General features: G+C 38.8%; 1 protein-coding gene and 1 long non-coding RNA gene across 2 annotated transcripts in view; both read right to left on the minus strand.

Moving 5' to 3' along the window:
* Positions 1-3,679: 3,679 nt before the first annotated feature.
* LOC110015778 lies at positions 3,680-5,813 on the minus strand. The gene is made up of 3 exons (XR_002291041.2): positions 5,591-5,813; positions 4,348-4,395; positions 3,680-3,840 (listed from the first exon to the last, which is right to left on the minus strand). It is a non-coding gene; the product is annotated as an uncharacterized LOC110015778 (long non-coding RNA).
* Positions 5,814-6,367: 554 nt separating this feature from the next.
* The window catches only part of psd2 (pleckstrin and Sec7 domain containing 2), a 35,738-nt gene continuing 29,362 nt past the window's right edge, over positions 6,368-12,743 (minus strand). The window contains exons 8-15 of the mRNA XM_004073639.4: positions 12,654-12,743; positions 12,520-12,563; positions 12,248-12,438; positions 12,076-12,146; positions 10,969-11,126; positions 9,788-9,932; positions 9,481-9,624; positions 6,368-8,795 (exon numbers count right to left, since the gene is read on the minus strand). Coding sequence (XP_004073687.1) covers positions 8,565-8,795; positions 9,481-9,624; positions 9,788-9,932; positions 10,969-11,126; positions 12,076-12,146; positions 12,248-12,438; positions 12,520-12,563; positions 12,654-12,743 — 1,074 coding nt within the window. The 3' untranslated portion in view covers positions 6,368-8,564. The remainder of the gene's footprint in view (positions 8,796-9,480; positions 9,625-9,787; positions 9,933-10,968; positions 11,127-12,075; positions 12,147-12,247; positions 12,439-12,519; positions 12,564-12,653) is intronic.

Below are 12,743 nucleotides of genomic sequence, written 5' to 3' on the forward strand. Positions count from 1 at the left end.
TTGATAGGGATCTCACATTTAAAGAATATAAATTACAAGCTTTGTGACTATTGCTGGACAGAGATGTATTGAGTTCTACTTATTAAAGTATATTTTGTCTGTGTGTCAGAAGGTTTACTAAAGTAAATTGCATGATAAAGTAGTGCTAAACTGATATTGTTCTTTTTTTTTAGGTTGGTAAAAATGTCTGAAAAACTGTGACAACAACCCTCTTGTATCATGTTGAACTTTCTCCTCCTTTTTTTTTGGAAAAAAATGGCCTTTCCTGACTACATGACAATGGTGCTTACTTTGGCTTTGACATCCAACTCATTCCATTCATCTCAGCATCGTCATCATTTTGCGTCCTGACACTCTTTCTGTTATGTACCCTGACTACCTTATTAAATTTCTGTTGATGGCAAAATGAAAAAAGAAAAAAAAAACGACAGGTGTGCTGTTTTCGTACGTTGCTGTTTGTTTTAATGTTTGGGTGACCTTGTCTGAAAAATGACTGAACACGCAATAAAATGTCATTCCACACGCCCCAGTTTTTGCACAAGTGTCTCGCGGCCGCCGGAGACCCGAGAAGTGGGCAACTTGACTGAGCGAGTTCTAAAAAAACTCCACCCGCTCCTGGATAATCGGGTGGCGGGGGAGCGTCTGCGGCGAAGGTAAACCTCTGAGCGCTTTAAGTCTCGGATCACAGTATGAGCTCCGGATATGTGCTCACGACTTCACATGAGGGAAGAGCGCCAAACTGTTCCATAACTTCTAGAACTTAAGCCCTCGAACTGAATGTTCAGCCCAGCTAGTTCCATGTTTTAACATGATCGCAAGTTTTTCTTTCCTCTCAACAAACACGAAATGATCAACTTAAAATACGAGTAAATGTTATTTATCCACTCGTTTATAGTTTTTTTTGGGTTATTTTTGCAAACATTTGTTTTATAAGAACACGGAGCCGTCTTCTTGATTCGCCGTGGCGACCCCTAAGGGGAAAAGTCAAAAAGTAAAAGAAGAACAAGATTTGCTTTGAGAAGAAGCAGAAAGAGTCAGAAAAAGCTCGACCCACTCTGTACTCGATGCTAATGTCAATGCACCATCATGTCAGGTCAACCCAGGTCATGGTGTTGATGCTGGACTTGAGGTTACCCACCTGTGGAGACCAGGCTTGAACTCCTTTGCAGGTCATGATGAAAGTTACTGCCTTTACTGGTCCTTCATCAGCTTGAAGGCTTTTCTGTACTACAGTGATGGTTTAATCCTCTGGTTTCTATCATATTTATTTCAAAAGATTGACCTAAAATTAGTTCAATGGGATTTCAGACTAGTCTTTTATAGCAAAGATACATTAGGAATAAATAAACACTGAATTCCATCAATCAATTCATCTTTTTTTGATTTAATTTGCTTTTTTAATTTAATAAAACCAATGCTGTTAAAAGAATTATAAGCAAATTTTGAAGCAAATGTGCAAATATATTCAAATGAAAAGCAAATTCAACATTTTGCCTTAAAATCTAATTTTTAGTAAAACTATGTTGAACTTTAAAATGCGATTGCTGGTTCCTTAAAGAAAGGTGATGCATGAATTATTTTCTTTTGGGTTACAATGGATAAAAAAAAAAGACATAAACAAGGACCCAAGCCAAGGTACACTTTTCCTTTTACAGAAATCCCATGACACAGCAGCATCCAAAAATGTAAAAAAGGAGAAACTCCATAGTCTGTTTTGATGTCGAGTACCTCCACTATCTCACGTTTTGTAATAATTAAGGCAGAAAAAGCTGGAAATCGCAGTTGCTTTGCCTAAAAGTAATAAAAACTGTGATAGTTTTCAATTATTATTTTCCATAAAAAATGTAATTTTCAACCAAAAATAAAAACATATTCTTTCTAAACAGTGATTAATTTTTTTTTAATGTTTATGCAAGAGCAACTGGACAATTTTATGATGACATCCAATTTACGTAACAATCATGTTTAAAGTGAACTTGAAGTTTTATAAATTTTTCTTTTGTCTTAATGAAAATGTTTTATTTCTTTTTAGATGAATAAATTGTTTCAATTTAGTTTGCGTCTGTTGGCCACTTCACTTTAATCCTGTTTCTTTTATTTTGTTATTTCGTTTTATACCACAGAGTTTTAGACGCCAGTTTACAAAAAAAATATACATATTTTTTTCAAATAACAACTTTAAAGTCCTAAAATTAAGAGAAGTTATAACTGTTAAATTACAAGAGTAAAATAGTAGATCTAGGGCTTAAAAACACGTAAATTTACGAGAAAAAACACCAAAGTTGTCTGTTTATCTGAGCCGTGCTTTAACCCTTGTGCTGTCCTAGGCACTTTAGCATTGGTAGTGGGGTCATCTAGACCCACTAGACAGTGCTCTGAACCTTTTTTCTTCAATGATTTGTGATCTTCACTGGTGTCCATGGATTATATGAAATCTTTCCACCTTTATCCACCTTTGTCATGGTAGGGAGAACACATCAATGTAAGGGTGGGGTCATCTAAGATAGCACAAGAGTTATGATGATAGATGTGGAGCGTTTTGTGAAGCTTAATTTCCAGATAGGTTTCAAAAACAAAGAAATTCTGAATCTTTTGGAGACTCAAAATTAAATTCTAGTTAGCGTAGCCGGCTTCGGTGTCGGCAAAGCAGAAGTTTTTATGTAAAATAAGGAGCTCGGAGACCCGTTTGGGTGTAGAGGACCGCTGCTTTATTCAGCCCTCATCATTCACAAACCCAGAAGTCCATTTGTTATCTTACATTGTGTAACTGACATGCGTTAATGGAACACCAAAGGCGAATGAAAATAGTGTTACATACAAATGAAACGTCTCGTTTCAACATAAAACCACAAAGATGAATGAAAAAAGTCTGGTTCATTAGCATAAAGGCCCGTACACACCGGGACTAATATCGGCGCACGTTATTCGCCAGTGTTTTTCAACACGTTTTTGTGTTCACACCCAAGTGATTTTCGCTGACGATGAGCAGAGTGAACATGCAATTTCATTCCCTGATATTAGATGGCGCTTAATGTAAAACAGAAATACTCCTGTACACAAGGTGGCGCTGCGCAACTTTACGCTTCTTAAAGTCCATTTTCACTCAGAAGAAGAGGGCAAATATTTATGTGCTTGTCAGAATCAAACAAAGAAAACATGAATATTTCAAGCACCAGTAGCTCCAGCTCCAGTTCCAGCAATGAAGAAATTATTGTTCTGTTGAATGATGAAAGACGCCGGGAAAAACGCAGATTTTGGGTACATCCCATAGTTAAGAGGAGAAGAGAAGAACATGGGGAGTTTTCGACTGGTACAAGAGCTGAAAATGTATCATGAGCGTTTTCTGGGATATTTTAGAATGTCCGTCAGTGAGTGCATCTTCTTCGTCTTATTTCTTCGCGGCAGTGTAGACGCTACTTGGCGTCTATCTTCTTCGCTGGTATGTGTGCTCAGCAAGTCAGTTTTGTGTTTGACCGCCCCCAAGTTGTGTTTTACTGTAACTTCAGAAGCTCCAGACACGTGTGCAAAAGCGCCATTCTCATTGGTCGTATAGTTTTTGACGCGGAGCGTCAAACCAAAAACACAACCACCAGGCGTTTTTTTAAAAATGACGCTTTTACGCGTGGCGTTTTTCGCGTCGGTGTGCACACTCACATTGGTGCCCTTTGTTTAGTCACGGGGCATTAAACGTCGGCGAATATCGCGCGCAAAATTCGTCCCGGTGTGAACAGGCCTTAAGAACGTTGAAAATGCTGAAAACTGGGTCTTTTCAGGTGGAAACGTCACACAGACTTGGAGATCCGGTCTTTGGTTGAGGTAGAAAGGATTGGAAGTAGAGACCTGCAGGGATACCGATGACTTCATCAACAAGCTGCAGAGATCCTGCAAACAGTCCATCAACAACTAAAACATTAATAAACCATAAATGAGATAAAGGAGCTTCCAAACATTTATAACATTAGCAATGAACATTCAGCTCACCTGTACAACTGAGTTTAGTTTCTCTGCTCTGTTGCTGCATGGCGTTCACTTGCTGTACTGTATGCTCACTTCCAATTTAATCTCGTACATTTACGACTTTAAATCTCTTAATAGTACTTTTTTTTGGGGTAGCCCTAAAACTCCGCTTTAACCCTTGTGCTATCTTAGATGACCCCACCCTTACATTGACGTGCTCTCCCTACCATGACAAAGGTGGATAAAGGTGGAAAGATTTCATGTAATCCATGGACACCAGTGAAGATCACAAATCATTGAAGAAAAAAGGTTCAGCGCACTGTCTAGTGGGTCCAGATGACCCAACTCCCAATGTTAAAGTGCCTAAGATAGCACAAGGGTTACACTTACCTTCAACAAGTTTTTCAAAGATGACTGAAGTCTGAAGCTGGTTTTGTCCTTCAATGCAAACATATTAGAAAATTGTTAGCGATGACTTTGACCAAACACTGAGATGTTGATAAAAACCACAAACCTTGAAGAAGAACTCAACTGTTCACCTTTGATTTAATCAAAAAAGACTTAAAAGCTGTTAGGACAGCCTGTTTGATGTGTGCGTTCACAGAGGAGGGTCATTGCAGCATAAAGACGCGTTCACTGTAACTCAATGCATCATGGGAGTTGTGGTGCAAAAACGGAAACCGATGCCAGGCAAACGTACAGCTTAATTATTTTTGTTCACTTCTTTTAACGGTCTGACACCGGATTCCGCGGGAAGCTACACCAGCTTTAGCTATTATTTTCGTTGAAACTAAGAAATTTTATGAACAAGGAAGTGAGGACGTTAACCACTTCTGATTGGTCAGACTGATGACGTATGATTAAGCTTCCAAGAGTGATTGGTGGAGACAGTTAAAGGGGCGGGACTCTTCCAAAAACAGTGCTACTGGTACCGTCATTCTTATCAAAGTGTCTTTAATAGAATCAAATAAACACAAAGAAGAAAGTTTTTTTTATGATCTTTCATAGCCTAAACTACTCAGTGTTTTACCAGGACCAGTTTGGATGAACAGAGAGCTGATATGCTGGCGATAGTAAATGTTTTTAGATCAGTGAAAATGAGTAATTTCCCACGGCACACCTGTTAAAAAAACACTCCTTTAAATGTGAAAAGACTTGAAGTTTCTGCCTTTCAAACTCATTTGATTCAGATTCACAACTTGACTTGATTTATATCGATTTAGAATTAATATTTAAAGACTCTGATTTATTCTTTAGTAAGGTTTTATGGAGCAGAAAATGTTTAAAAACTACATACTTACTTACAAATGAAGACTTTTGTTTCCTACTTTTTATGTCAAATTATTATTATTCTCGTTGATAGATGAGTATAAATTGCAAAAACATTTAAATGTAAATCACATGAAGAGTTTTTTATCAATTTCCCCTTAACTTTTACAAAACTTTTGTTATATTTCCTAATTTCTGATCCAGTATTAACATTAAAAGAAGTTATATATATATATATATATATATATATATATATATATATATATATATATATATATATATATATATATATATATATATATATATATATATATATATATAAAAAAACAAGTCATGTTTATCAATTTTAGTGTTTATTACTCACCTTAATGGTCAAATTACAGTGATGAATCCAAATAAATCGACGCTTTTACCAGTTTTCTCCCCACAGCGGCAAGTTTGTTTGTTGAGCTAGCTAGCGCTAGCGGCACCTGCTGCGGTTTCTATTGCATTGTGGGTAATGTAGTCAAATAGGAACGAGAAGGCAAGTCTTCTTTTTAAAATCAGCGGCTTAAATAACTTACCAGCTGGTGTTGTGATGTTTATTATTCTTTGTTTTAAATTATTAAATAATTCAAAATAAAATAAAATAATGGCGAGTTTTTTTCATTGTTATCCGTTTTTGAAGTCAATCTTTGATTTACAATGTTAGGTAAATCTTTTTTCCTTTTCTAACCGGAAGTCTGCGTATGACAGACCAGTACTTTGTTAAAAAAAGGTATCTAAATTGGATACATTTATATATTTATTATAATGTTTTTCTTCTTTAGCAAAAAATCCACTTTTTATTCAATTTATGTTTATGGTTTTCTAAGAGATGGCGTAAAACTGGCTAATAACTTACGCAGTGTTTAATATATAGAGTAAAGTTACATTTCCCATATTTATTAATTTAATTGTAGATACATTTTTACTTCTAAAATAGTTTTTTGGGGAGAAACTATTGTTATATTGACTGCTTAAATCTCTTATTAAAGGCAAAAACTGTTTAATACAACACAGGGTTATAAAATAAGTTTACTTTTTTGTTTTTGGTACTGTACTTTCAGGTAAAGGAATTCTAAAAATGTTAAACTTCCCAACAATAATAAAGTACAACCAATATTTGTACATGAAAGCTCGCTTTATGAAGCACAGAGTAAATATTCGGTAAATATGTCATTCACAATGTATGACCATCCTGTTCAAAACTGCAGATATACAAACAAAACTAAGAGACAAATCCATTTAGCATCAAAGTGCCAAAGTTGTCTGTTTTTTTTTGTTTTTTTTAATAAATTGTAACAATTCACACTTTTTTCCCCACAATCTGATATTACAGCACAGGCCTACCCTAAAACATTAGGAATCATCAGTTAGCACAATAGCCAAAGTGACTTTATTGGGACTTCTCCCTGTAAGAAAGTAGTTATTTATCTACCCACACTGGTTTTTGTAAAAAAAAAAAAGTAGGTTGATCTTCAAAAACCCTTCTACTGTCCTGTGTGCTGTACAAGTCTCCGACTCAGAATTCCAGCTGTGACTTCAAGTTTCTTGCAAAGTCCCAATGGGATTTAAGAGTTTGCGCATCACAATTAATGCATTACAAAAAGCAGGAGAAGTGCAGCACCAAGAGCCGGAGATATATATGCTCAAAGAACCTCGGTAACGTCAGGCGTCTGCCTCCCACCAGGACCGGAGGGGGTGGAGTAGCTGCATCTACAGTTGTGTCATACATGATGAGTCAGAGTACATTAGGTTAAGGTGCTCACTAAAGGCTGTACCACCACCGCTCCTCCCCAAGAACTTCAAGAGTTGGACCTGCTGTGGTCTATTTAACTCGAGGTGGATGCCTGTTTCGCTTTTTTTTTTCCAAAGGGACGGAGACGTACATAGAAAACGAAAGCCTTTTTCACAGGAACCGGGTCTGATCTCTTGCACAGCCTTGTGGCATATTTTGCTGCTGTTCTTCCATAACCAGGTTTCCTGAGCTGAAGCAGTCCTGCTGCTACAGCCTGCTATCAGCCAGTTCCTTTTAAAACCAAAGGGGGAATACAAAATAAAAGATATATTTAAAAAAGGCAAGGATCTGGACACTAAAAAATATAAACATTCAATTTGGAAAAAGCATACTAGATCAATGAATTTCCATTGTTTTATCAGGCTGGTAAATGCTTTAATAGGTCCATGGATGTCAGAAAACTAACATGGTTTCTTTTGTCACCTGGATGTTTCTGAAGATGATTTTGAGCAATCCAGCTTTGATTGTAGAGCTCTGTTTCTGTGAGCGCGCTCAGTCCGTCACTCATAAAATAGTAGAACCCTGTTTTTTTTAAAAGGCCCGCCAGGGCGTGACTGCACAGCGACCCACCCGTACCGCACGTCTCTGACCCCCCACCAGTCCATTCTGCTCCATTTTCCTATAATTAGAAATCTTGTTCGGTATAAGCTCCGTCAACTGACAAAAAAAGAAGCGTTGAGGGGGCAACAGCTAACCGCACAGTGCTTTCATTCAGATATCATTTTCCTCAAAAGACAAAAAAAAAAAAAAAAGACTGGTGTTTGGGGTCTCCACAACCCCAAAAGGACCAGACTTTTGATCACTCTGTGGCCTTCATTAAGGCACTCCACGTTCAGCTAACCTTGTGTCTTAAACCCTCTCTGGGGCAAATATAGGTTCTTAGAAGTTCAATAAATAAATAAATATGATAAACAGAGACTTTCTTGCAGATCTGTTTCTTACGCCGCGCTCTGCATGTGCTGTAGGTCCATTGAACACACTGTGCGTGCCTGGCTGAGAGTGGGAGCGTGGGTTTGACGAAAGGCCGATACGCTCCAGCAGTACCTTGTTTACCATCTTAATCTGACCCGTTTCCTGATTCCATGACAGCAGAGCACGGACCACAAACAGAAGACTAACTAGACCGTCTGTGTTTTCTTTTTTGGCCTTACAGAGTTCTGCTCATAACTAAGATCCACTAAAGGCTTCACTTAGGTTTACAAATAATACTGATGGTGTAGCAATAAATAGGGATCACAGTTGTGATCGCTTTTAATGTGCAATAATTAAAGAAGTAGAAAAAAAAGAGCTTAAGCACAACGAGCGGTTGAGATGAAGGGCATGCTCCTCGTCTTCTTCCCGTTTTGCTCCAGGACAGACACTTCCTCGGGTTTGATCACATCTTGGAAGGGGAGTGGAGGCATAGTGAAGACTCAAAGGAGTCCTAACACAGAAAAGTAATTACAGATCCGGTATGGAATTGAAGGATTATTCTAGTTTAGGGGACGGGAAGATGCTACTTTGACTGTCTGGTCCCTGTTCATCTCCCTTCCTCAGTCCTCTGTCCGGGAGCCGAGCAGCCGGCCATCCTTCCGTTCAGGCCGGCGTGGGCCTGACTGATGGATGGGGAGGACTGTGTCTTTCGGAGGAGGCACTCGCGACCGTCCATGAACAGGCTCCCCATTACGCTGGTCTCGATCTTCTCCAAGTCGTCCGTCTCCGCGCGGATTTTGGCCTGCAGGAGGCTGATGTACGTCTCATACCGTGTCTTCTGCTCTCGGAGGAAGAACAGGAAGGTCAGTACAAGGTTTTTGCATTGTGTCTCCTGTTACATCCAACTTACTGCCTGTCTGGAAACTAATCGAGCTTTTAAGTCATCCTCGATGGTTTGAATCGATCCTAAAACTTTATATTAACCATTTAACCAGTGTTGACATTCTTTCGAGTCCCATAACTCTTAAACCGTTCACACAACTAATGCAACTCCAGCTGATTCATTGGTGCAAAGCTGATATGAAAAGCTCTGCGCCAGAATCAGGGTATTCATATTGATCACGTAAATGTTCAAAGAGTTATGGTGTGTCAGAAAGCTTGTGTCATTTAGGTGTCGCATCTGCAAGGTTAATCCTTGTGCTATCTTGTGGGGGCAAAATGACCCCACCCTTACATTGAAGTATTCTCCATACCATGACAAAGGTGGATAAAGGTGGAAATTTCATGTAATCCATAGACACCAGTAAAGATCAATAATCATTGAAGAAAAAAGGTTCTTGTGGGGTCCAGATGACCCCACTCCCAACGTTACAGTGCCTTGGATAGCACAAGGGTTAAGGCGTTAAGGGAAAAGTTTTAGACATTTATACAGATCACAATTCCGTTTGATGTGATAATGATGAGCCAGAAATCCGTTTTATCTTGTAATAAAAAGATAAACAGGAGCTGCAGAGAGTCTGTACCTCGTAGGTGAGGTAGTGCTCCTTTAGCCGGTACTCCTCCCACTCTCGGCTCTTTGGGTCGACAGCTGGCTGGTTTTTGCGATGCTCCTCCAGCTCCACACCCATCTGCTTCAGCTGTCTCTCATGGCTCACCAGCTGCTCCTCCTTCATCAAAACAAGAAAGATCCCCAGAGTGACCAACAAGTTCCCAGCTCACAGAAGGAAAAAATGAACTCATAGTTTATAATCATGACAATTGATTATCCTCATAAAATGGGAAGTTATGGCTGTCCCTTTTATGGTCGCACACCACCATTTGAGTGTCTACCTGGGTGTGTCGTGTTGACGATGACGGCAGAATGGGCCGACAGAATTTCTTCATGGAGCCGATGGCAGCGGGAAAGGCTGGAGCTGAGAACAGCGCCGCCACCAGGTTTATCCGAAAAATCCAAGACATCATTTCCTCCTCACTCCTGGAGAAAAAGAAAAGAAAGTTAAAAAAAAGGGCAACGAGAATTAGAAAAGTTTTACAACTGCTGATAACCAAAGAAAAAGACTTATTCAGACTTACAACACTTCAGTTTTTATGTTTAATTAACACACAATTTTTCAGCAAAAGAAAAAAAACATTGAATGTAGGGAAAGGAAATAAAATCGACATAAACATAAAGAACTACTGCTTTAGCAAAACATACTGTAAAAGGCTCTTTCCTACTAAAACATTAGAATTTTAGTATACAATACAGTGTATAAACTAAATACACACTATTTAGTCATTTGAGCCAAAGTTTTAAAAACATTTTTAGTTAATTTGTGCTTTTGTTAAACCATAAACAGTTATGAACAAGATATAATACCTTATTGGGCAACACTTTACATCAAGGGTCCCTTTACTAACATGTGTTAATCCATAATTAAGCATTAAAAAACTAATAAATAAAGTGTCATTAGCCATTTTTATGCATTACTTTGCATTCCTAAAGTTACTTAGTGCATTAGTTAGCAGTTAAATATAGTTTATTATTCAACCTTAAAAACAGTTTTCTTAAGCAACTGCCTAACATTATGTATGCAATAACTACATGTTAGTTAATATATTTGTAAAGCATTAATAATGTCTCAAGAAATGATTTATTGTGTTTGTTTTTCAAAATTAAGAAGCAAAACCTAGGTACAGTTTAATGTTATATTTTTAGCCTGACCTAAAACATGCTGAAAGCTTAATGAGCATTACTTAAGTGTTAATTAACATTAGTTAATATTTAAGATTTGATCATTGGAACCTTTTGTAAAGTCTAAAGGACTTTGGTAACACTTATTAAATGTTCAAATGCCTAACAAGCATTTTTATCATTATTATTATTATTAATCAATCTTAGTTGATTCTTTATTAGTTAATGCTTAATTATGAAATAACTAACACTGGTAAAGGGACTCCCCCCTTGTAAAGTGTTACCAACAGATTTATAAAACGTAGTTTTTCGATTGTAACAGACTTTGTTGACATACGGGGCCTGCAGCAGAAACACTCTCCAGTCGGAGGTTTTGAGCTTTAGAACGTTTGCTCTTTTGCTGTAATCAGTGGCACGAGTGGCCAAAGCGTGGTGGATCCTCACGGCGTTCTTCAGGTCCACCTCTGACAGATCTGCATCCGGTTTGTACTCATCCTGTGTGCAGGAGAACACAGAGGCACAACAAGGCAAGTGTATTTGTATAGCATGCTCTGTGTACAAAGACTAGTGCTTCCCTCAAAATAACAAAAGAGTTATTTAAATGAAACATTAAAGGCATTATCAATAAAATAAAAATTTAAAGAAAGTTTAAATTCAGTGAATTTAAAGTTAGCTTAAAGTAGCAGTGAGGGTATACAATTTTGAATAAAAACAGATCAAATGCAGCTGAGAACAGGTGGGTCTTTCACCTGGATTTAAACAAACTAAGTGTTTCAACTGGTCTGTTCCAGACCTGTGAAGCATAGAAAATGAATTCAGCTTTTCCATGTTTGGTTTGGACCCTAGGACCGGATAAAAGACCGGATCCAGAGGACCAGAGAGGTCTGGCTTTCACAACACAATGGAATGATCGCCTGTAGTGGTACTGTAAATATTGAATAATACTAAATGTACACCAACATCCATTTTCAGAACCCTCTGGAAATCTCTTATGAGGATTATAAGGGTTGCTGGAGCCTAACCCAGCTACAGTTGGGTGAGGGCTGGGTACACCCTGAACAGACAACTAATCTGCTGCTGGGCAACACACTCACATGCACACCTAGTGGTAATTTATAGATACAATTACCCTATGAAGCATGTTTATGAATTGTGGGAGGAGACCAAAGTGTCACGGACACAACCAGGTAAAAGGGATTGTTCTTAAAGGGTTTTATCCCGGTGGTCCTTTTTAAACTCGCAACAGCCCTTCTCACCAGTAGGGGGAGACAAACACCCACGAAGACAGCCGCGCTTCGTTTCCTCCTAATGTGTTTTCTAGTCCACTCCTTTAAAACGCACACATACACACACCGACCGCAGCAGCGCGCAGCACCCGCCGCTGTTGTCACTGCGGCGGTGGATGTGTTTCCATGGCAACGGAGCACAGGATGAGACGTGATACCTTCTGAAGATATAAGATCATTCCCTTCAGAACGGCGTAGAATTTCTTCCAACCCCGACGACCCCTGGGGGCTGAGAGAAAAACCGTTTGCTTGTTTGTAAAACCGACACATTGAACTAAAAAAATTAAATTAAATTTAAAAAACTCTTCAACCTGTTGGTTTTTCACTCACTGCGTTTGCCGTCCATCTCCGCGTGACTCTTTCGGGTCAACACTCCATGTTTGTAGGTGACCGCATTCAAAAGAATGGGAATGGCGATGAAAGGGTTACTGCTGTCCGTTACCCTGGCAACACGTTTACTCCCGCCCTCACACTGCTCCTCCACTAATTCGGACAGGCTCTTCCGGAGCTCCTCCTCCTCGCTGCACACACAAATACCCATTCAGACAAACCTGAGGTGAAAGCATTCAAGGCTGCTTCCTTCTGTCAGAACGGATGCTTACACGGCCCACTCAAGCTTTTCGTTCTTGATGGAGTTATAGAGAACCTGTACGGGCGAGAAAACCAATCATGAAAGCTGGAACATGAACTTCCATCGACAGGAATCCTTTCCATGTTTCTGTACTTTCCACAGCACCTTCAGTAAATCTTTAGGAAAGTCTTTGCCGTTGTTTAGGCCGTCCAGGTTACTGATGAACTGCTGGCAGGACATCTTCTTCCCAATGTT

The sequence above is a fragment of the Oryzias latipes genome, chromosome 10 (genome assembly GCF_002234675.1).
Source record: "Oryzias latipes chromosome 10, ASM223467v1".
Lineage (NCBI taxonomy): Eukaryota > Metazoa > Chordata > Actinopteri > Beloniformes > Adrianichthyidae > Oryzias > Oryzias latipes.